The 25,272-nt window shown below is 41.7% G+C and overlaps 1 protein-coding gene and 1 pseudogene across 2 annotated transcripts in view; one reads left to right on the top strand and one right to left on the bottom strand.

Annotated features, from left to right (window-relative positions):
* LOC139659381 (arf-GAP with dual PH domain-containing protein 1) overlaps nucleotides 1-19,416 on the bottom strand; it is a 32,601-nt gene extending 13,185 nt beyond the window's left edge. Inside the window, exons 1-6 of one of the 2 annotated variants that reach the window (XM_071537631.1) lie at nucleotides 18,892-19,416; nucleotides 18,530-18,547; nucleotides 15,538-15,668; nucleotides 13,621-13,712; nucleotides 619-701; nucleotides 341-453 (exon numbers count right to left, since the gene is read on the bottom strand). In XM_071537631.1, the coding sequence (XP_071393732.1) occupies nucleotides 341-453; nucleotides 619-701; nucleotides 13,621-13,712; nucleotides 15,538-15,668; nucleotides 18,530-18,547; nucleotides 18,892-19,000 (546 nt within the window). In that variant the 5' untranslated portion in view covers nucleotides 19,001-19,416. The remainder of the gene's footprint in view (nucleotides 1-340; nucleotides 454-618; nucleotides 702-13,620; nucleotides 13,713-15,537; nucleotides 15,669-18,529; nucleotides 18,548-18,891) is intronic. The other variant, XM_071537630.1, reaches the window with a different exon arrangement.
* Nucleotides 2,596-7,529, top strand: LOC139659383 (kelch-like protein 10; annotated as a pseudogene).
* Nucleotides 19,417-25,272: the final 5,856 nt, after the last annotated feature.

Here is a 25,272-nt window from a genome sequence, read left to right on the forward strand (position 1 = left end):
AATTGTGTGTGTGTGTGTGTGTGTGTGCAGGACGTAATTTGGGGGTGTTGTCTTGTCCACATGTTCGAGATGAACCACAGTACATTTTAAGTGTTATGAACGCTATAATTAAGGTGTTTTTATTGTGGTTGTATGTGTGTGTGTGTGTGTGTGTTTATGTGTGTGTGTGTGTGTGTGGGTGTTGTACACGTGCAGGAAGTAAACTACTGTCTACAAATTACGATAACTATGACGCTATCTAATTAAGTTACTGGTTTCTTGTGGTCATGGTTATGTGTGTGTGTGTGTGTGTGTGTGTGTGTGTGTGTGTTTAGTGTGTGCTGTAAATAAAAGTGCTTACGTCATATTTGGTGAAATACTTCAGAGTCCCCTCCCTCTCTGAGAGGACGAATCGCCTGCTGAGGAACTGCCCGTTGTCCCGCCCCCTTTTCATCAGCATGCCGTCTCTTGTTCCTGTAGAAAACCAGCAAAGACTATTTATCAGTGTGTGTGTGTGTATATCTTTATGTCAGTTTGTGTGTGCATTTACATGTAGCTGTATGTGTACTAGCCTATATCTGTGTGTGTGTGTGTGTGTGTGTGTGTGTGTGTGTGTGTGTGTGTGTGTGTTGCACCCACCTTCCTCATATATTAACTTCTTCCCGGGCTCACAGAACTCCTTCCTCTCGTACTTTGCCCTTATCCACTGCTCTCTCAACACCCTGTACACACACACACACACACACACACACAGATGAAACGTCAGTAAAGGCGGGTCATAAAAGTTGCAGCTGAAAACAGGAATTGAGTATAGATTAAAGATGTTAATAAGCTCAGTTTGTGACAAATTAAAATAATAAACTTAACTTAATAAACTTAAAATAAAGTATCTGCTCTGCAAATTAACTGACAAACATAACACAAATGTTAGGAAGGGAATTATTTTTAGTTTTAGTATTTTTATCTGTGCCATAATGAGAGTGAACTGTGCAAACTTTTAAACTTGTAAACCTATAATGTACTAGTGGTAGGATAGTAAAAAACAAAAATAATCATAGTTGAAAAAAGTGTAATTTTATTTCAAGTGGGTTCCCTTTTCCACGATCAGCTTATTTTTCCTAGAAATAGCAAATGACACCAAATGGCCATTGTTTTTGCTTGAATAGTAAGATCATTATTAAGATTAAGATTATTATTATTAACATTAATGCAGGTAAAAAGGAAACTTCTTCACCCATCAGCTCTAAACGGATAACTCCAACCCTTTCCTCACAGGCCTCAGTATGAATTTATGAATTTAGTATCTTTCCTTTGCCTCAAACTGCCGAAAGCCGTCCAATCGTATATTTTCCTTCCCATTTCCCCACATGAAACGCTGCGAGGGCCGACTGCTCCGAGTTGTCAGAAACTACGAGAGCCATCCATCCTCTCCACATAAAAACTGTCTGCGCTGAGCGGAGCGGAGACGCCGAACGCTTTCTCTCCCCTTTTGCCTTACAACAGTCAATGAGGTATGAAAGGAGAGTAGAATGGCCATTCTTCTTAAAAAAAGACAGGTGACATTCATATCAAAATGCTAAATGTAATTGGCTGTCACATCTCTTCTAAATCATTATGCTGTGTTTGCTGTACTGTGTAAAAAGAAACAGCTGCACCTACTTTCTTGTCTAAAAGAATATAAAACTATATAAGCTAGGAATGCATGATACCTCTTTTTTGATTTTTTTTTTGTTTTGTTTTTGTTTACCATTACCATTAAAGTTGATATTGGTTGTTTTCTGGTGTATCCATTCACATATATATCATATCAATACACATCTAGGCATTGATCATTTGAAAATAACAAAACATTTCTTGGCCTTTTTTTTTACTTGGGGTTCTATAATCTGACATTTTGATCAAAATGAATAGCTTCTGTCATTACATGTGGTGGGTTAGATGTTTATTATATCAGTTCTTGATGGCTGATGTGCGCATTCATCTTAATATAAATCGATGAAAATAAAGACAAATAAAGTTAATGTTTTGTGGTGTGTTTACTCACTAAATTAAGTAAATTATTATGATGCTTAAGGTACATTTTTCAAAGTGACAAACAGTATGTACATATATATACATACATATATATGTATAAATATATATGTATATCGCATATATTACTATAACTGCAGTCAAAAACCCACAATGGAGCAAAAATGCAAGATTAGTTCACTGAGCTGCATGTGAACATGATGAAAATCTCCATAGAACAATTTGATTCTATTTTCATGGCCTTAACTACATTATAGTAAGGTGTTGTTGGAGTAAAAACGGTATCACACTATAAAATAAATAATGAAAATAATTACATTGTTTTTAATTGTATTTCTGTGTTACTATAATATCCACTGCTTTAATTTTCTGTTTATCGTGAGGCTTTGTGATGCAATAAAGAGCCATAGAATCTGACCAAGAGATGCTTGAAGGCTCAGGATTCTCACATGCAGACAAACTGGTGAAACCTATCTGGGAGAAGGACAAAATCATCTAGGACCTCAACAATAGAGTGAATGATATCGTATTGATCGATAAAACAAAATGAACGAAGGAGACAAAGCGTCAAACAGCTCAGGCTCAATGTTTAATGAGCTGCGTCTGGAGGGGAAACTGTGTGACGCGGTGCTCAGAGTCGATGACGTTGAATTCAACGCCCACAAGATCATCCTCTGCAGCTGCAGCTCATACTTCCGGTGAGTTGGTTATCTCAGCGTGGAGATGTCTGTAAATCTCTACTCTTTAAATAAGATGGGAAACGAAACAATGGAATGATGAAAGTGAACTGAATCTGAAAAACAAAACCAGTTAACGGCCTCACTGCATAATTTTTTAGTCAAGTCACATTGTTTCCTACAGCACTTTTAACAAAACAGGTTTGTCACATAGTGCTTTACAAACAACAAGGACCTAAAAAACAGATGAACACAAGAGAGAGCAAACACATCGCAAATAATAGGCACATTTTTTAAGGACACTTTTTAAGTTAAACTGCACACAGTCAGCACAGTTGTTTTCCTCCCTTCAGAAGAAGCCGTTTGCATACGTTTGTGTGTATGAAAAACAACTTCCACAAGAAGCATGAAGCCTTCATTTAGTTCGGTCCAACTTTCTGTTTTCTCTCTATTTCATTGAGCTGAGTTGAGTGTTTTCATCTGTGTTACGTTCCGCTCTGCCTCCTGTCAATCAGCTGACACCCACAGGAAGAAATGGAATCCATGTCTTTTTATTTTGTGGGTCTTTGTTAGAATAAAATGATGAAAAAACTAATTTCATACAGCATGCATTGCAAAATGATTGGGGGAGATGTAAACTGGATGTACACAGAGGCTGTTACTCTAAATGACACTGGTATTTTCCTTTTAAGATATGAGGCCTGATTGTGTGTGTATGTATGTGTGTGTGAGAGTGTGGATGCATGCATGAACATCTTACATAACTCTTTAATTGATGTTCAGGACTGTATTTCACTGAATTTTCTGCAGTTAAACTCAAACATGTTACAAATTTTAAGATACAAGGCCAGATTGCGTCTATCTAAGTGTGTATGCATGTATGTGTGTGTGTGTGCACATGTGGGACATCTTGAAAGAAAATAACATCCCCAAAATAACCCGCTGCTTTCCTCTCCATCCTGATCCCACAGCACTCTCTTCAGCCACTGGACGTCCCAAGAGCAGCGGCTCTACAACGTCCCCGGCGTGTCGGCCGACACGATGCGGCTCCTCATTGAATACGCCTACACCCGCTCTGTCCCGGTGACCGAGGAGAACGTGGAGCAGCTGTTGGTGGCAGCGGACCAGCTCGGCGTCATGGGCGTGGTACGCACCTGCTGCACGTTCCTGGAGGAGCAGCTCTGCCCCAAGAACTGCATCAGCATCTGGAAGTTCATGGACACCTACCGCTGCCCCGACCTGAGGCACAAGGCCTTCCGGTTCATCCTGCGCCACTTTGAAGAGATTGCCGTTGCCTCAGAAGAGTTCCTGGCGCTCTCTCTGCAGCAGCTGGTGGACATCCTCGAGCGGGACGATCTGAACACCAAGCAGGAGAGCACGGTGTTCGAGGCCGTGCTCCGCTGGATCGGCCACTCGCCTGAGGAACGTAAAGGTCACATCGCTGTGCTGCTGCCCAAGGTAACTGAGAGCCAGCTGTCACTATGTTCTGTTTATTTTAACATCTTTGGCATTTAGATGATGATCTTAGCCCGAGTGCAATAGTATAATCAGGGTGGTAGTCAAGACCACCTTAGTCGAGTCCAAGTCACTTTCAAGTCAAGACTGAGACCAGAGCAAATCAAGTCCTATTCAAGACCAAAATAGACAATAAACACTGTGCAGGTGTTTCCAAATGCAAAAATAATGAGTTTCTTAAGGATGAACAGGGATATATAGATCTATCTGCAGGGGCTGTGCAATAACCCCTTCAACACCCAACTAATCAATCAATAATGCATAAGATTTTGACTGATTTGAGATTAACATGCTACGAGTCCAAGACAATTTCAAAACATCAGAAAAGTGTTCTGGAGACCAGACTCTACAGTATCATAAAGTTGAATTCCTAGATCAAATATTTGGGAGTGTAAGGAGTACAAGGGTCAAAGCTGTGGATGACTAATGCAACAAATATTCCTGTGTGCTTGGAATAATATAGAATTATAGAATATATTACCAAATATCTGACTCATCTCACAAATCTGTTTAGACTGTTTAATTTCTAACTTGTGTCTTCTCGTCTCTGTCCAGGTCCGCCTGGCCTTGATGACCAACGACTACTTCACGAACAACGTGAAGAAGAACGCTCTGGTGAAGGGCGACAGAGAGTGCAAGGGGGTCATCATCAACGCCCTGAAGGCCATATATGAACTCACCAACTCCGACTCTATTTTTCAAAACCCTCTGACCCGCCCGCGCCTGCCCCATGGCGTCGTGTTGGCCATCGGAGGCTGGAGCAGCGGAAGTCCCACGAACGCCATGGAGGCGTACGACCCCCGCGCCGACCGCTGGGTCAACTTCACCAGTGACGAGGAGGGTCCTCGGGGTTACATCGGCGTGGCTTTCCTCAGCGGCGCCGTCTACTGTGTCGGCGGCTACAACAGCATCGAGCATCTGAACAGCGTGCGGAAGTTCGACCTCGGCACCCGCACCTGGCACGAGGTGGCGCCCATGCACGCACGCCGCTGCTATGTCAGCGTGGCCGTGCTGGATGGGTACATCTACGCCATGGGAGGCTTCAACGGACACGTTCGGCTCAACACCGCCGAGCGCTACGATCCAAACACCAACCAGTGGACTGTGCTCCCACCTATGCACGAGGAGAGGAGCGACGCCAGCGCCACAACACTCTACGGAAAGGTGGGTGGAGCTAGAAATAACTCAAACAGACGCATGACTGGAATATCACCATATCCACTAGCTGGGAAAGTGAATACAATATGCCCTCTTCTCCCTCAATAACTATTGTTGAGCTACACTTACACTCACATAAAGGTTATGTTGAAACAAGTTAGCTTGTGTCTTTGTTAAGTTACACCATGAAGACTTAAGGATCATCTTAACCAGTAACGAGTGTAAAGGCGTCACTAACCAAACCACTGTCACACTAACCTTTTCACCATCTGTGTTCAATAATATGTGAGCCAAAGTAACTTTCTCCTAAAGTTTATGTTCTCCAAAGTTAATGTTAACAGTAGGCGATAATGAGAGAAAAAGAGGACGAACCTGATTTAGCATAACCAAACATCAGCAAATTTGTACATTATATCATATATTGTGCTGATATAATATCAGCACAAGTAGAACCCCTCACACATTTTTGGCATTTTCACTTTAATTTCACAATTAAAGTAGAAATAGAAAGATTGGGAGAAAGAGGGGAACAAAATGCCAGTATCGGAAGACTCTGTGAAGGTTAAAAAGCTTAATTCTCAAGCCAAAAAAGCAAATGACAAAGCAGTGCATTATTACAGTATTTAGCATGGGGATATATTAACTCGTCACTAGACATTTCTATTGGATCTCTGCTCTAATTAGTCGCTTACTCCTCTTTATTGTGAAAATGTGACTTTATCGTTTGTGTCAATTACAGGCCACCGTAAGCTTAGCCAGATCCTACAGTCAATGTTGTTGTAATTCCCCCTGGTCACCAGCAGAGGTCTATAAAAGATTACAGATTACTTAATGCCCCTTTAACTCTCCCTAGGTGTACATCTGCGGAGGTTTCAACGGGAACGACTGCCTGGCGACAGCTGAACGCTACGACCCAGAGACCAACCGGTGGATGCTGATTCAAGCATGAGAAGCAGGCGCAGCGGCGTTGGCGTCATCGCCTACAGAGAGCGCGTCTATGCAGTAAGGAGCACACAAAATATAACGCTCTGAAACACAGAGCGGACTCCAGTCGGACACTAGCGGACTGTCAGGGAATGTTTTGGAGGGTTTGGTTACCAGTGGTTTGAAGTAGGGTTAGACCGATATATCTGGCCGATACTGGCCTTTTATTAAAAATCAGATATCAGTCAGTCAGTGTCGTTCACCACTGATATGATGGAGGTTCCTCTCTGACCACAGGTACAGGACAACAATCTAGAAAACCTACAACAACATTTCATTTTAATTTCTTAATTTAATTGTTCAATTATTTGTAAATCAATTCTTCATTTAAAGGCAGTAATGATTCCCAGAGTTTGTCTACCATTGAACAGGTGTGGTGGGTCTCCCTGCCTTAAATATCTGCTAACACTAAAAGTATATAATTAGTCTTGGTTTCAGTGGAGAGTTTTAATGCAAATAGCACAGTGGTTCTCAACCTGGGGGTCGGGACCCTCAAGGGGGTCGCAAGATCATTTTGGCAGGTTGCAAGATTATTTATAGGATACGAAAAAAACATTTTTCTATTATACAAATTCAGATTCAATTTTTTCAGTTTTAAATTTTTCCTTTTTTCTTGTGAAATACTGAATAGTTTCCAGCCTTGCTGCCTCCTCTGATAATCAAATGAAACGACCTGAAAAGGGAAAATCATTCTGTGCTTGGACTGTCTTTAATGGGGGTCATGAGTAGGCATCGCTTCAGTTGAAGGGGTCACGGTTGAGAACCACTGCACACAGCTCATGAACGCAGCACCAGCCCTACCTTCGCTTGAAACCTCTAACCCATAATCCACCTCTCCTCTCCTAGGTGGGCGGATTCGACGGCACCAGCCGCCTGCGCAGCGCCGAGGCCTACAACCCGCTGGCCAACACGTGGAGCGCCGTGCCCTCCATGCTGCGTTCGCGCAGCAACTTCGGCATCGAGGTGGTGGACGACCAGCTGTTCGTGGTCGGAGGCTTCAGCGGCATCAGCACCTCCTTCTACGTGGAGTGCTATCACGAGAACGTCGGCGAGTGGTACGAGGCCGAGGACATGGAGGTCTCTCGCAGCGCGCTCAGCTGCTGCGTGGCGCACGGCCTGCCCAACATGGCCGAGTACGCCGTGCCTCGCGGCGCCCTGCCGCTCCCCCCAGGGGGATCCGTCTAATGTCTGGATAGGCCTATTTTAGCCCAGTCCCGACCCGTCCACCTTGGCATAGACTGGCCTGACATAAATAAATGAAATTAATTTCTCTTTGCATCTAACAGGAGTGGTACTGTTGTTATTCTCATCATTTCTAAGATTTTTTCAAGTTGTGTGACTCTTTGTTAGCTTTGTGTTATAAGACAAGAGTTCAAGCCCCCATAACAGTGAGCATCCACCCTGCTGAAGTGTCCTTGAGCAAGACACTGAATCCCTACCAGCTTCAGTGTGTTGGTCTGTAGCTGAGCTTGACCTCTGACCTCTGACCTCCCTCTGGAGGGGGGAAAGAGAAAAAGACAAACTTCTCCTTGGGTTGGATCCATAGAGTATCACAAAAAATAAAATGAGTCAATACGATATGATATTACTTCTATGTGTCTATAAGAGTTACTTAATGTAATATAGCTCATTAGCATTAGTACAACACAGTGGCATCTAATCACTTTCCATCCTGGCATTTATTACATCCAGTTTTTACATCAATTGTCACATGGCAATAAGTTTCAATGTTCAGTTCACTATTCGAGGCAATATTTATATAGTCAAATAGTGCAAATACATGATCACCATCTACTAAGCTGCATGGATTAAAGTGTGAATTCTCAAATGCCACTGCAACAAATTCACTTCACTTGTAGCTCAAAAAGACGAAAAATGCAAAATGAACAGCAGGTGGCAGCAATATGCCAAGTCTGTGTCAAGTCTGAAAAAGAAAAAGGAAGCCGGTTGCCTAGTGACCAGTGGAAGCGTCTGTCTGCATGTAGCTAGCTAGATGAGTTGCTGTCAAATGGTTTTTGTTTCTTATTAAAACTCTGTGTAAATGCTACCAAAACGAAAAGGATCTTTGCAATTTGTCCAGAGAGAGACGGACGACATTAAAAGATAGGTTTGTTAGTAAAATATACCTGAATGTGCGTTTACTTGCTCTGATGTCGAACTTAACAGTGGAGAAAATGGTTTAGCGTTTATGTTTGTTCGCTGAATATCCGACATATTGAATCAACCATTTCAGCAGTTCGTTTACAATGCATGGGACCAGTAAAGAACCAGTTTGCTAGCTAAACTGACCCTAGCTTCAGTAAAGGCTTGAGCTAGGCCTATTAGAGAAACTGTATGCCAAATTCAAACCTCTGACAGTTTTATGTTGCCTTGTTTAACCGTAATTGTCTATAAATCGTAGAATATGAATCAGAACTTTTACAAATCCTATTACTGGTGTGCAGTTCACTTGTACAATTGATCTACTGTAGTAGAGAGGGACTGTGTTTATATGTGTTTGTGTGTGTGTGTGTGCGTGCGTGCGTGTGTATGTGTGTGTGTGTGTGTGTGTGTGCGGGGTTGTACTAACTAGAGGAATGACCCCTATGCCCTGTTCCTCAGTGGAGCTGCTTGAAAACACAGATAACATGCTACCTGGGGAACGCGGGCGCGCGCGCACACGCACACACACACACACACACACACACACACACACACACACACACACACACACACACACACACACACACATACATATGCTGAGAAAGAAACTCTGAGCAGCTTGCAGTTGGAGATACGTAACACCCTTTGTGTGTGTGTGTGTGTGTGTTTTTCTTCCTAATTGGACTCTTATGGCAGACAGACTTGCTCTGAGCGACTCTAACAGGCGCACTGTTTTTCTACACCGAGCCGAAGAGGGAGGACTGTGAGGTCAAGTCTCCTCCTTTCATCTCTCTCTCTCTATCTCCCACCTTCTCTTTCTCTATCGCTCTTTATTCCTCGCTCTCTTTCCCTCTCTCTCTCTCTCTCTCTCTCTCTTTCCCTCTTTTGCTCCTCCAGATGTGGTGACCTGCCCTTTGAAATCCAGGAAGCATCCAACTAGAACTAATCATCAAAGAAGGAACCGACCAGGTGTGTATTATGTACTGTACTGTATTTGTGGGCGTGTGTGTGTGTGTGTGTGTGAGAGAGAGAGAGAGAGAGAGAGAGAGAGAGAGAGAGAGAGAGAGAGAGAGAGAGAGAGAGAGAGAGAGAGAGAGAGAGAGAGAGAGAGAGAGAGAGAGAGAGAGAGACTGTGTAGCAATACAAAGCAGCGTTGTATCATAGTGTGGTGTCTGTCTAGCCTTCATTTTTAGTGTTGAAAAGTTACACATTTTCTCTCTCTCTCTCTCTACAGTTTTATAGTTTCCTAAGAGAGAGAGAGAGAGAGAGAGAGAGAGAGAGAGAGAAGCAGTCCTCAGCCGCGATAAGCAGGTGATTATGGGCGGAGCAGTAACAGTGTCCGGCTGTCATTTACAGATACAGTAGTGTGGTATCTCCCATCCATTCAACACACACTACAGTGTCAGTCTGGTAAACTGCAGTCAGGAAAAAGCGAAAGTGTGTGTATGAACAATTAACACTGCCAACCAAGAGGTAAAAATTGGCTGTGGCAGGTCACTGTCAGTTTTTTTCTCACCTGTATTTATCCAGGGAAAGTTGACTGAGAATCCTTACTCTTTGCCAGCATGCAGTTCCACACACTCATACCTGAAGCTGTGAACCCCAGTGAAACCACAGTCACAATCATCAAATATTGCCCGCTTGATGGGTGTCACACTGAAGTAAAAGTAGGCTGTCCTTGGTTTCTGTCTCGAACTGGAAAAATACGGCGGCTTGTTCAGAAACTGTCACTTATTTCACCTGAACAGTCCACCGAAATCTGTTTCTGCAAATATTTGAGGCGAGAATGTTGACGTTGATTCATTTTAGATCTCCAACGGTTAGTTTAAAAGTTTGTTCAGGAGGTTCAGGAGTTTTGAGAGGCGGTGAGTCACATTCGTTCTGATTGTGTTCATTCTGTGTATTTTGTCCATGTTGCATTTTGTTATCAACATTTAATCAGTGTTTGCCCGCTCTCTGCTGACCGTCCTGGTAGGCGGATCCCTTTCGGAGAGGAACGATTTCTTTCATTTTCTTTCCTAATGAGGTTTTCATGGGAAGTTTTCCTTGTTCTCATTGAGGTACTGAGATTGGAGATGTCGTTTTCATTTAATGTTCTCATAATGTGGGCGTTGTGAAGCCGTTTGAGACTGTAACTGTGATAAAGGACTATACAGATTAACTTGACTTGACATGCCTCCATCATCAAAGGTCCTGTCTCTCGTCAGCGCTCAACAAGCAAGCTGTCATCAGGTCAAACGCAGTGAAGTTGAAGTTAGATAGAGAAATTAGAACTAAGCTTGGCTAAAAAAAAGAAGAGAAGCTAGGATGTGGTGCTATGTTGTTGCTGTAGTTTTTATTTGACTCAGATCTTAGTTTTAATGAACAAGTTAAAAGAGTTGTTCAGACTTGTTTCTACCAACTGAGAAACATTTAAAAAATTAGGACCTTTCTATCCGTTGCTGATCTGGAGAAGGTCATCCATGCATTTATCTCATCTCGTCTGGACTACTGCAGTGCTCTCTAAACCAGAAATCCATTTCCCGCTTGCAACTAGTCCAGAATGCTGCTGCTGCTAGGCTGCTGACCAACTTCAAGAGACATGCCCATATTACCCCTGTCCTGGCCTCTCTTCACTGGTTGCCTATTGTTTTTAGAATTGATTTTAAGATTCTACTATTAACTTTTAAGGCTCAAAAGGGTCTTGCGCCTCAATATATTACTGAGCTTCTGTCTCCTTATGAGCCTGTGCGCAGCCTGAGGTCCTCAGGTGGGGCCCTCCTGGATGTCCCATAGTGACTAAAGGCGACTAAAGGCTTTCGCTGTCCGAGCTCCAAGACTCTGGAACGCCCTTCCTGAGGCTGTCCGACGAGCTCATTCTGTATCATCTTTTAAATCACTTTTAAAAACACACTTGTTTAAAAAAGCCTTTCCTTAATCCTGTGGCTGTTTCTTTAATCACCATATCTGTGCTGCGTTATCTTTTAAATCTCTCTTGATTACATACTTATAATATTGCTTTAGATTTTTAGCCTTTCTTTTGTAAATCCTCTGTGCGCTGTGCTCTTTTAAATTGTGTTGATTCTTTTATTTTTATGTTAATGGTTTTACTTCGTTATAGAAAGGCGTGTGTAAGAAGAGAAAAGAGACAAAACAACAAAAGTCATCAGTGATCGTGAGGAGGGGACGAATGGAAAATAGGAGGTGAAGAAAAGACCACAAGCATTTAATGAGAAATGCTGAGCAGGTTGTGACAAGATAATGTTTGGTCAAGACTGCTGGATTCACAAAAAACAATGAGGAACCTCAGACTGGAGGGGAATCAATAAAATCTGTATTCACTTCAATCCTCCTGTCCGTCCCAAACCTGTTCTCACTTCCATTTTCTTTCCCTGTCTTGCTGTATATTCAGTCTATTAATCACACTTCTGGGCAATGTAAAACAGCTGACAGGAGTAATACACTGATATAAATACAATGCACCATACTCTGTACTCAACCTTATCTTTACCATGATGAAATGCATGCAGTTACATCCTCTGAAAGTGGCTGTGAACACACTTGACTGTTTTACTTTTTTGCATTTATGGATGTCTGAATTCAAAATGAATGATATTACGATTTTAGCATTTTAACATTTTTCATTTTTTCGGCTTTTCAACGACAGGGAGGATGAAAGGATAGAGGGGAGAATAAATGAAGGAAGGAATGTGTGGCACTAAATGAATGTGACTAGCAAAATCAATGAAGAGATCAATAAAGGATCAATAAGGCTAAAGAAAAGAGTGTTTTTGCCAATTGGTAACGGGCACATGAGTGCTTCCCCTTCCCATTTCACCTGCTACACACTTTAACCTCATCTAGACTGGGAGTGGGATTAATGGAGAGAATCAGTAAATCATTTAAATTCTTGGTAGGTTCATTAATAATTCATTGCATCTTAAACTCCATTTTTCTACATTTGCACTCTAAACCTATTTCCCCAATTATTTTCCCCAACACAAGCCCCAAAAACCACTTTGAAAACTGTTGGTATAAGATTAACTTCATAAAGACACAACCATTTTATAACTATTTTCTCGTACGGAAGTAATTGTAAATAGGCAAAAAAAAGTGAGATTCATTTTGATATATTGGCAGAATCTGCTTTGTCAAAGTCCTGTCTCCCACTTTTTTGCACCTATCATAAGTTATAAGTTTCCTATATAAGTTTCCTCTGACTGGATTTCGGTGTTACACTTGTTCAAACTGAAAGGTTTAATAAACATAAAAAAGCAACAGGACTAGTTTTTTGTATATATTGTCAGAATCTGCTTTGTTCGTGTTTGTTTATGTGCTAGAAGTGTGATTCTCAAACTGTTCCTCCATACAAGGACAGTGAATGGAGACAGAAGAAAACACCATTCTCCAATCTCCTCTACCGGAGCGACAGATAACAGAGAATCACCGATTTTGGGATTTTATCATGGAGGAAGACACACAACCCAAGACACTATCAAAATTCAATATCACTCAGATAATGGCCATCAGAGAGAGAAAGACAGAGATACCAAGAAGGCAAGAGAGAGACAGAGGGAGAGTTAGAGAGACAGAAAGACAGAGTGTGTGTTTTTTAGATAAACAGATAGAGAGACAGAGAAATGGATAAACAGACAGAGATTGAGAGAGGAGAATTCAGCTCACGAACTCACTCTGCTTTGACAAATCCAACGCTAAGAGACGAGAAACTTTTCATTCCGCTGATACGACAAATCGTGTGAATAAGGACTCAAGTCATGAGCCAATAGGCTGTTTGACTCGGAGGCCATTACCATTTTATTAACTGTCCACTGCCTGATGAAGAACACTCTGTCTGCTTATCAGTTTGCTTGAGATGATGCATCCAAACACACACACACACACACACACACACACACATACACACATTCACAACAAGAAACTGGTCACACACACTCAAAAAAGATGTACAAAAAATCATTACCCAGCACTGTTTTTCTTTTCGTGTCATTTCCTTTCTCCAGGGTTTATGATGACAGAATGGCTTCATCATCAATATTTTCTTATCACCACTGTTTGTGTGTGTATGTGTGTGTGTGTGTGTGTGTGTGTGTGTGTGTGTGTGTGTGTGTGTGTGTGTGTTGCCATGGTTACTCACTGGCAGTCTCTGTAGGTAGGTTTGTAGTAGTAGACGGGGACCGAAGCCTCATATTTACTCTTCATCAGCTCATTACCATTCTCCGCCATGAACTAATAGCACACACACGCACACACACACACACACACACACACACACACACACACACAGAAGAAGAAATGAGAGAAGAGCACTGGAGGATGAATGGCATGACACCTTGGCACATTAAACTTTACAGTTAGATTTTTGGCATTTAGCTGATGGCCTTCTCTGCTCAACAGTAGAATAAACTTAAATATAAAAATAAAATCTTGATATGGAATGAAATAATGAAATAATGAATTATGCACATTATAAGAAACCAAGTATCAAAGCAACAGCACCCAGATGAAAGATGGAAGAAATAAGATAAGATATCACTTCATTAATCCCCTTGGGGAGACTCCTCTATCCCTAGAATATATAGTAGAGAAGTACTAGGTGAAAAAATAAGAACCAGGTAACCCAAGGTAAAAATCTAATTTATTATCTAGTTTCTGTAAATCTTCTGAACAGTTTAAGGAAGATTGGGATATGTCTGCCGCAAAAATATGATGCTAAAAACAAATCGAGAAGCAGCTCTTGAAAAAAAGATGCTTTTTTGATGCTTATATAAGATATATATATATTTATATAACTCATCACTGTACTGTCAGATTAGTGATGCAAGATAAAATAACTTTGTGTGAGAGATTACTAAAAAGATAAAAAAAATAAAAACACTGGAAAACATTTGAGGTCTTTAAAGATTTTTTTCTTTCAGTGAGGTTACTGTAAATCCTCTCTAACCAGTTCAACAGTACTAGGTAAAAATGACTAGATCTAGATCCATTCAGTCTTTCTAATTTGATACATCATAAGGGCGCGTTCACATTATTCCACTGCCAGCGCATTTTTCTCATTCACAAAAGCCAATGGGGCAGACAGTGGAGAGTGGAGTGCCTTCTGATAGGGCTGGGTTTAAAAAAATCGATTTTCCGATTCAAATCGATCTTCATTTGAATGATCCGATATCGATTCATAAAATCCAGAGATCGATCTTTTAATATATGCCCAATATATGCCTGTAGAGTCTGTAGAGTTGCACAACTTGCACTATATTGTGTTGACTGCTGTAGTGTGTTGGTCATGTTAAATAAAAAGTACATTAATGTAACTGCTTTGGGGTCAATTCTTAATGTAAACATTAATATTTTTAATAATGCACCAGGTTAGAGGGTTCCTTGGTACTGTAACTGAAATATCCCTAACCGAATCGATATTGAATCGTATCGAATCAATCGGAAATCCAATTGAATCGGGACCTTGTGAATCGGAATCGAATCGATTCAGGAAATCAGTGGCGATACCCAGCCCTACCTTCTGATGCTGAGAAAAGTTCAACTTTTTGGAGGAGACCACATGACATGGATCGCTTTTATATGAGTCTACGAGACGCAAGGAAAAAGAGGCGGGGTTTCACAGCAGCTTACAACAACCAGAATGAAAATGAAGAAAGTAGCTGTAGAAAAGTTGGTAGTCATTGTTTCTCTAATCATAAAGAGCCAGTATGCAGCACACTGGCTGTTGTGGGAGTTTGAGAGTTGGACAACAGTACTGCTTGCTGAATGTGGCAGCTGCTCATTATGGGAACAAAGTGTGGATCAAGCAACACACTTTTTCAAATTATCAGCACAAAATGTGGCTGAGGCAGCGCTTTTTCTTCATAAAAAAACGAATAGTGGGAGAGCAGCGTTAATCACATAAAAGCACTTGGATGAAAACCCAATTTAATATGACACTGAGCAAAGTTTATGGGACACTGAGCTGAGATTATGGGACATTGGGGGTGGTGGGTGTGTGTGTGTGTGTGTGTGTGGGGTGGGGGTGGGGTGGGGGTGGTGGTGGTGGGGGTCTCACCTCCACCTCGTGGTCCTCCCAGCGGGACAGGCTCAGGGACTTGACCTTGCCGATGTCGGGGCTGTTGCGGTGGATCCCAGAACAGGCCAGACAGATGAAGACGCCCAGCGAGCAGGAACCCCACTCTGGGTCTAGAGGGAGGAGGGAGAGGACAGATGGATGAGGAGAAGATTTGGGAGGTATGGAGGGATGGACGGAGGTATGGAAAGACAGTAGGAAGGAGAGAGGGAGGGATGGATGGTATGGAAGGTATGGAGGAAGGGAGGAGCGAAGGAAGGGAGGGAGGGTGGACAGAGGGTTGGCAAGGAAGGGATAGAAGGATAAAGACATGGAGAGAGAGGAGGGAGAGAGTATAGAGGGATAGAATGAGAGATGGAGGGGGTTAGAGGGAGAGATGCTTTATTTTTAGCTGGGAAAGTGAACAGAGCAAGGATTATAGTCCTGGCAGTCAAGATATGAAAACTAGTAGATATTTTGTGAGCTGATAATCACACTCTGAGTCTGCTGTTGCTGAACATGCAACAGGGGAAAGCACATGTGAAAACAAACTTTTTTAACACTGAGCTGTAACTTTTCATATGAGCCATAGGGGCTATGACCTGTACCTTTAACAAATAACCAGTAGACTACAACCAGTAAGTGGACTTGGTCTTTCTGCACAAAACACCCACAGGTGAGGCAGCAGTCTGCCAGTGAGCCTGCAGCTCAGTCGGCAAAAAACAGACACAGAATGAACTGAGTGAAAACAAGATGAGCTTTAGCTGAAGCATCAGCCGCTCTACTGGCTTTAATAAATGTTTATAAAGTAAGATGAAGAATTCACCGTTTTGTATGTGCTTTCCCCTGTTGCTTCTTCTAAAGTGAGCAGAACAGACAATAAGAAGTAGGCCTATAGGGCTACACAATTATGGCCAAAATGATCTCAATTTCAGTTATTTTGCTAGATATTGTGATCATAACTATTAATCACTATTATGAGTCTTGATGATTTTAGCGACAAAATTATTTCACTTAGCTTTTTCCATCTAATATCAGCATCAGTTTCAAAATGTATCATACTCATGCTAAAGAATCAAAGTTTCACCTATTTGACCTATTTAACCCATAGTTTTATTTTTTTAACAATATATTTATTAATATTCAATTCAAATTGACAGAGCCAAGCAACACAACAATAAACACATGAAGAAAGGGGAAAAAACACAAAAACAATGATTCAACAAAAAATAGATTAGGCTACTAATTGTGGAAACTATTTTTTAACAATTTTTTTTTATCCTAAGAAGGTTTGGGCTTGAATGTTCTTTTTAATACTTTTTAACACCATACTTCATATTGCAACTCAAAAGGTGTTGTTGAGTGAGAGGAAAGTGCTTCTCACTCATTTTCCCCCACCCAGATTTTCCCAGCAGGTCTGGGGATTCAAACCGGTGACCTTCTGATCACAAGCCTGCTTCAAACCTTCACCTTCAGCCACATCACTGTTATAATCATCACAGTTCACTGTGCCGCCTGAAATCTGTGAAGTCAATCTCTGTCTGTCTGTCAGTGTCTCTCCTCTTTGAGCCCTAACTTATGAGAAATGTTTTCTTTGCTTTGGCCACACCTGTCTTATCTTTCTGACACACACACTGCAGGCTGCCAGTGATCCGAGCTTGTGTGTGTGTGTGTGTGTGTGTGTGTGTATTTGTGTGTGTGTGTGTACCCTGTTCTTATCGCTAAAGATCACAGGTGTCTGAAAAGGAGAAAGGCAGTGCTCTTTAATTTTCGAGCCATATACGGTGGATCAGAATACCACAGACTTGGCTGGTTAATCCTCATGTCTAATTTCTTGCAATGTCAATTTATCACGATGCAAGGGAGGGAGCTGAATAAAAAATTAACTCTCTAACCCATGCATGTCCATGGAAACACGCCAACATGCTTCTCATAATGTTTCATGACAATTACTGTAGAATATAGAAAAATAATAGGAGCATGTGCCACAATGTGACGTGAGGGTTTGAATCTCAGGTAAACTGGGAGGAGAAAAAACGTGAACAAGAAATCAAAAGACTACTGCCAAGCTTCCTTTGAGCAAGGCAGTTGTTCCAGTAGAGCTGCTCAGTGGCAACCAGTGGAAGATTTAGCGTGTGGAACAGAACGTCACTGAAAAACGGTGAATGTGCGGCGAACCTTCCCTGGATAAATAAAGATTAAAAAAGATGAAGAGATAAAGTCTATCAGGCACAGACTTTATTCCCTTGCTCAACTACCAGAACAACATGGTGCCTTAGGGCCTGAATTCCCTGTTATTTCTTAATTTGATTGTGATTATACACTGCAATACCATGCGTCAGAGGTGTGACCAAGTCAACCTTGCTCAAGTCCCAAGTCAGTCTCAAGTCTTGAGGCACGAGTCTCAAGTCTAAATGTAGAACAACAAGTCAAGTCAGAACAAATCAAGAGTCCAGTATTAATTTGATATCTTAAAGAAAACTAAATATCTAGGACTTTTCAATGCAATATGGTTTTAATAGGATGAAAACTTGGTAAGAGCATAATGAGTTTGATTTCTATAATCAGTTTCAACTTCAATAAATTCAATCATTCCATACAAATTCAGAAAACAGCATTTAAATTCAGTCGTCTGCTGGAACAAATCTCATCACTTTTAATCTAAGTAATTTACACAAACACAAGATCTCAAGTCAAGACTTTAGAAACCTTTTCAAGTCATCAAAGTACAAGTCAGAGTCGAGTCCCAAGTCAGCAGAACCCAAGTCAAGTCAAGCCTCAAGTCTTCTCTACATGCATATGAGGACCTACAGCAGGTAAGTAACCTCTGTCCTCTAAGTAATAGAGGACAGAGGTTACAGGACTTCCACTGTTAGGCTAAAAGCACTGGGTGAGGTGTGTGCAGGCCCCACGCTGTGCGTGTGAAGACTTGTTGAAGTCTTCTTCCTTGCATGGCCTCCACATCACAGAGCCAGGCTGCTGGGCTTCAGTGTACTGCTGCATTCAAGTGTTCCTCAAAAGCTCCTACTTCTTAGTTCGGCAGCCTTAAGTAGGACTTGTCACACATTCAAGGGGTCAGAGTAACAAAATGTGACAAAAGGAGTTGCTTTATTGTAGAAATGAAGCGACACAGCTGCTTTTTGATACAGCGGCAGAATGAAGGGGAGAAAGTGTACATCATGTAGCCTATGTAGCTGTTGCTTTGATTCATTTTTTTTGAGAATTTATACCATCAGTTGAACCATCAGTTCAATCCTATACCCTCAAGGTATCGAAACGTCTGATTTTTTCTGTCTTATTTAGCATTTTGTCGGGTCCTTACAATCATAATTGTGATATTTCCTGCATAATTTGAACGCAGCACATTTTTCATCTTACCAGGCGCGCCGCAGTCTGCGCAGGCGTCATTTCCAGGGTTCTGCAGGATCTCCCTCAGTGCCCGGGTGGCTCTTTCATTTGCCGACATTTCAGTCTTCAGATCGGGGTTTTCCTCCGGTTTCAGACAGCGAGAGAGAAAGAGAGAGAGGGAGCGAGAGAGAGAGAGAGTCGGGGCCGTAGAGCAGCAGCAGGCCGGTAAGGTGTGTCTGATCGGGCTCGACTCCCCCCACTCCTACCTAACGGGCTGCGGGCAAGTCCGCACAGGTATGCGCACACAGCTCGGGCGAGGTATGCGTCCGAGTTGAACCACAAGGAAAATCAAGTTAAAGTGTCTTCAGAAAGTTTTCATAGTAATGTCCATTCTCCCTTCTCTTCTGCTGAGCCCCGACGTCCACCGTCTTCAATCAGAGACACCGATACGTCGCGCGTCCTGCCGGAGTTGTAGCCAAAGCAGCGCCTCGGTCCCCGACTCCCTGAGCGGAGGGTGTGTGCAGGACTGAAACACTAGGCTACACTAGGAAGTGAACGCAGAGGTTGTTCAAACTTGCTTTTCCGCATAATTGTGGGTTAGGTTGCTCTGTTCACTCTCTCAAGCGCAGAAGAAGAACTCTCTGGCGCCATCAGTGCAGCGCGCAAAACTTTACCTGTCCGCAGTCGGATGTGTATGCAAATTAAAAAAAAAAGGTGAGGAGGATTGTGTCAGTTGTAAGTTAAAAACTCATAGGCAAAAAGAAAACGCTGATAAAAAGGAATACATAAAAAACGAGGCTAACTTATGCAAAAAAAAAAGAACTGACATTAATTTACATAAGGTGCAAAAGTGACAAAAAAGTGCAAAAACTAAAAAAAAACAAAAAAAACAGCACAACCGAAAATATTTGGGTCATAGATTATCAGGAGAACCGTTTTTCCCTCAGTGTGCAAATTCTTGTTGGATTCTTTTGATTACCGACGACTACATTTTCACCTTCCCTCACCCAGTGAAGTCAGAGGTTGTTTCCATTCATTGATGTGATGCATTCATTGTCTTGCTTTATCCAGACAAGCCTATGCATCTAAATCAAGCCAACTCTGATGGTCAGAGCAGTTGGAGGGCTTGAAGGTAACAGGATGTGGTTTCAGTAGAGAGTATAATGCTGCAGAGAGCTGAGTCACTTCAAACTCCTCACAGTCATTCTGAGCTGTTCCACTGGTGTGGTGCTAAACAGAGATGTGGGTAAACTAACAACTCCAGTCCATCAAAGGGGAAAACAACCACCAATAAAAACACGTCATTCACATAAAGACAGTAGCCTAGATTATACATATCATCATGATGTTGTAAATGAAAAGGTGGGTAAACTATGAGCTCCAGATCATCATATATCAATCAATCAATCAATCAACCTTTATTTAGTTCTCGGAAGACACACTGAGGGTTGAGACCCTCTTTTCCAGTGGTGCCGAGATTACAAGTAGAGAAAATCACAAATAACACAAAAGAGGAAATTAATGAATAAATAAACAACTAAATATACAAACAATAAAGACAATTCAAAAAGAGAATCACACAGATCAGTCCATCCTCACAAGTACATAATTTAAAACAGGTGCAATTAAGGTTAACCAGAGTTGATATCTTTGACTGAAAATGTCCCAGGGGAACAAGGGAATCATATTTCAACAAACCCTGAAAAATATTCCAAGTATGCGGGGCACAAAACTTAAAAGCGGTCTTTCCGAGGTCCATGGAGACACGCAGGACCTCAAGTATTAGACAGTCCTGGGAGTGTGTGTGGTAGGCTCCAATATTCCAGTGTAAAAGTGAGTTAAGGTAGAATGGTAATCTCCCAATGAGGGCTTTGTAAATAAACATAAACCAATGCTAATCTCTCTTGATACTAAGGGAGGGCCAACCAACCTTGTTATAGAGGATGCAATGGTGGGTACTGTAACTATCGCCTGTTATAAATATAAGAGCTGAGTGATAAACTGCATCTAGTGGCTTAAGCGTGGTAGCAGATGCATTTATGTAGATTATGTCCCCATAATCCAGAACAGAAAGGAAAAGCGCCTCAATTAGTCTCTTTCTAGTCGTCCATGGAAAACAGGATCTAAAGTGCAAGGGATTTATAATGGGAAACTCATTCAATACATGTGGCATTTAAGGTGCAGAACTGAAGATCATTATAATTAGTATGATCATTTATATTTTCAGAAAGCATTCATTTATGCCTTTTTTTCCCTTTAAACACCATATTGTCATACAACTTACATCACTTACTACGCTGTATACTGTAAATTTATGTCACAAAGATTTATGTCAGGCTAAATATCTGTCTTTTATTGGTTGTTGTAGTCTAGGTGGTTTCCCCTCCACTACATCCTTGTCTGTCATCTTTATTCCATCTCTGGCTCCTGGCTGCAGTACCGCTTTAGGTCGGTAGGTGGCGATAGTTCCCCACCTGTCAGGATACTCGTGGGTTTAGCTGTGTGTGGCACAGGTGTAGGTGTGAGTGCTGTGCCTTTGTAAATATCTGTCTTTTAAAGAAATATCCCCCTCTCCAACCACCCAAGTCCATCCGGTATAACCAGTTTTGTACCACTGGATTATGAGTGTGCCCTCTCCATGGTGCTGAAGCCATGGATGGGCAAGGCCAACTTTATTTATATAGCACATTTCATACACAAGGCTAATTCACATAAAACGCAAAAAAAATACATAATTTGTCAGGTAAAATGACATTATCAAGAAAGAAATATAAAATAGGTAAGTAAGGATAATAATAAAACATACATAAAATACATAATTAAAAGAAATAATAAAAATAACACCTGTTTTATCTACATACAGATGATTTAGCAGAAGGCCATAGAGAAAAGGAATGTTTTGAGTTTTAAAAGAGGTGACAGTGGGATCACTGTCACTAATAATAATAATAATGATGATGATGATGATAGCCCATTCAGTAACCTGGGTAGAATGCATGAAAAGTGAAAATCAAAGCATACTTTCATCCCTATGACAATATTCAGCAGCACAATAGACCCAGTACAAGACAAAAGGGAATCATGTTTTGGTGGAAAATAATAAATCTCTGTCTCTGAAGTAACTTCCCTTGTACAGAAACATTTGCCACCGCAGTTGGGTTGACTAAGTGAGACAGATAGCAGTTAGGCCGATTTGACGGTCGGCTGAGGAGTCGGGCTTTGATGTGATCCTGCAGCACCCGGATTTCCCCGGTGACAGCAGAGGCTAATGCCCCGTTACCGAGCTCATTTGTCAACACCAATTCAGCAGACAACCCCCCCCCCCCCAAGTCCCCAAATCGTCTTATCCTCTCTCCCAATTTTGGAGTTGGATGCCGACGCTAACAACTGTCAAACTGTGGGATGGCGACACCTAATTGATTGGAGTTAAAGTTTTGTGTGTGTGTGTTTGTGTTTGTTTGTGTGTGTGTGAGAGGGAGAGCAAAAGAGAGAGAGAGAGGGGGGGAGAGAGAGAGTGCGCCTACTCTCCCTCTCCATCACTCTGGATGTGTTTTGTAATGGCGTCAGTCAAGAGGAGGTGATTTTTACAGACATAAATGAATAAATGACACAAACAAAAGTAATGAATAAAAAGTGGCCATGGCCCCAGCTCGTCTGTCTCTCTCTCTCTCTCTCTCTATCTCTCTCTCTCTCTCTCTCTCTCTCTCTCTCTCTCTCTCTTTCTACTCTCCCTCTTTCTCTGTCTTAATTATTTTCTATTCGACTCAAGCAATGAGTGCTTTATTGACACTGGATTCCGCACATTGCCAAAGCCGAATGTGACACAACGAATTACTCTCTCCATATAGCACAATAACAATCACATAACAACACACTGGATCTCGGACGTGTTATTCTTCACTCAGCATCGCTGCCCATTTCCCTTTATTTGTGACAACGATTTGCAGCTGAAATTGCACACTGAATCTTCTCCCCGCATAAACAGGGAACTCTCTCTCTCTCTCTCTCTCTCTCTCTCTCTCTCTCTCTCTCTCTCTCCCCTGATATGATTTATATGCAAGTAGTTGGTGGCATTTTGAAGCTCGCTGGGTATGACAGGGACTAAATGGCAGAGACTCCAGGTCATTAGTATGTGTCTTGCTGGGTGGTTCTGACATATCATGTCCTCTCTGTGGCCCTGCCTTTGGGTCTGGACTCTGGGTTCATTGTGTGTTTATTGTGTTTGCTGTGTGATATATACACACAGATCTAGCTGCCGGAGTTATGACTAAATATCACCATTAGTCAGGCCCTCCAGGAATTTCAATTTTGCAATAATTAACTTTAGCAACTTCAACCAGTCCATGCATTAGTTGCGAGAAGTTGCAATTTTGCAGAATTACCATCATTTTTCCACATGAAATGTCAACAGAGTTCTTGTAATTCTGGCCAATCATCACACTTCTTTATGTGAAATGATCAAACCACACAGCAACAAACAGTGCTGTGCTGTGCTGATGTGGAGCTTTAGTATAGGAATGAAAGTGCAGTATTTTCCTTCGCTGTAACTTTGAGCCCATGTTTTTTTTTCCTGGTTAGAAAACTTAAAAGGATGAGCAGTTGAGTAGAACTGATTATATGCAAGTATTTCTTAACAGGAGGTCGGTATAAAAATTCCACTTTAGTCCCGTTCTTTCCTTGACTCGATGTTTATCTATTCCTGCAACTTCAAAACATCTAAAACTCTGCAAATTGCATCGCAGTTTAAGAGATTTTTTTTTTATAATAATCGCAAAAACATTTTACAAATCCTAGAGGGATTTATCAGTAATGATGACAGAGCTGGTTCTCAGCGGTTGAACCTGCCATTTAACCGACAATTTGAAGAGAATATTACCGCTTGAGCAGAAGTAAGAACTGTAACTGTCCCATAACTGCAGCGACGCGTTCAGAAATGAGGTTGAAAGTGTCTGGAAAGTGTCTGCCTCAGTTTCAGCATGATTTTTTTTGGAAGCTGAATACTGTCAAAAGCATCATTATAAAATATGAACGTATCTCTTTCCCTCCTTGTATCAGTGTGTGAATGTGTGTGTGTGTGTGTGTGTGTGTGTGTGTGTGTGCTCTACACACACACACACAAGTGTACACACACATCATTTAAACTCGACGGAGAGACAGAAACTCGGGAGACGGCGGGAGACTGGCAAACCAACATTTGAAAAAGTCCCATCATCCCCTGAAACTGTGAGTCAGCATCAACAACAACTCGATCTGTGTGTGTCTGATGTCGGTGGACACAGAAATCAACGGTTTCACCTGCAGATTATGGTTTCTGTAATTCAATTCAATTCATAGACACTTTATTGGCATGACTTCAAATTAACAGTATCGACAAAGCAATCTACAGCAAGTTACCATATAGAGCAATCATTTCAAAAACAGAGGGAAACGTAGCAGCTTCTGGTTTTGGTATAAGGAACAATGATTGAATAGTTAATTACAATTAGAAACAAAGCTATTTGACATGGACTCACAACAACTTTGTCACTGTCCATCCTCTCATCAGCCTCAACAATAGCAGGTTCAGGCCGATACTGATTGCAGCCTTGTGTGTGTGTGTGTGCCTGCTGTCTGATGCCTTTGTTGTTTATGAGTCACAAAATGTGGCAGGAGATACCAGACGCTGCGGCAGACTTCAAATGAGTAAACTGTGATGGTGGCTAAAGGAGGAGGAGGTGGGGGAGGAGGTGATACAGCACAGACAGACAGAGAGAATGAGAGCGAAGAGAGAGAGACGGTAGCAGCTATGGTTTGGGTTTCCGTCCAAACCTTTTTATGTGAATCAAGCTGTGTCCAATTGGGGAGGCTGAATGGAAGCGGCAGATGTCGATAAAATTTCCTCAGTATCGCAAGAAAAAAAAAATGTTATGTGTCGCTTGAGGTGGAAAAGTTTGTTGTTGATGAAGAAATTTGAACTAGCGGTGGAAATGCATTTGTTGAGTAATGACTCGGTGTGATCGGACTGATAAATGGTTCAGTCTCATTGCACAACAGTTGACAAGTGGCTTTGGACTCTTTTATGATAGGCTGTCTGTAAATTCTGTCCACGAGAAAAGTCGTAACTGCTGTCTTTGCCATGTAGAAATCGCCCATCATGGTTGTATGGTCATTAGTTACTGAGTTAGAATACTGTCAAACACATTTTTTTGTTTTTGTATTCGGATGAAAGCAGGAAATGAGGCTGCCACATTGACACTAAAGAACGATAACAGGCTTCTCTCGCTTCTCTCAATTTTCTCGTAGACATGTTTTTTTGTTTTTTTTTCAAATGAAGCTATGTTCTGCATTCAGGATGCCTATTTTATTCACGGCAACCCTGTTGATGGAAATGCACCTAATTCAAATTTCATT

The sequence above is a fragment of the Centroberyx affinis genome, unplaced genomic scaffold, assembly GCF_046629955.1.
Source record: "Centroberyx affinis isolate AG114_WGS23_722 - 3 ecotype Tasmania unplaced genomic scaffold, CSIRO-AGI_Caff_v1 ptg003083l_1, whole genome shotgun sequence".
Lineage (NCBI taxonomy): Eukaryota > Metazoa > Chordata > Actinopteri > Beryciformes > Berycidae > Centroberyx > Centroberyx affinis.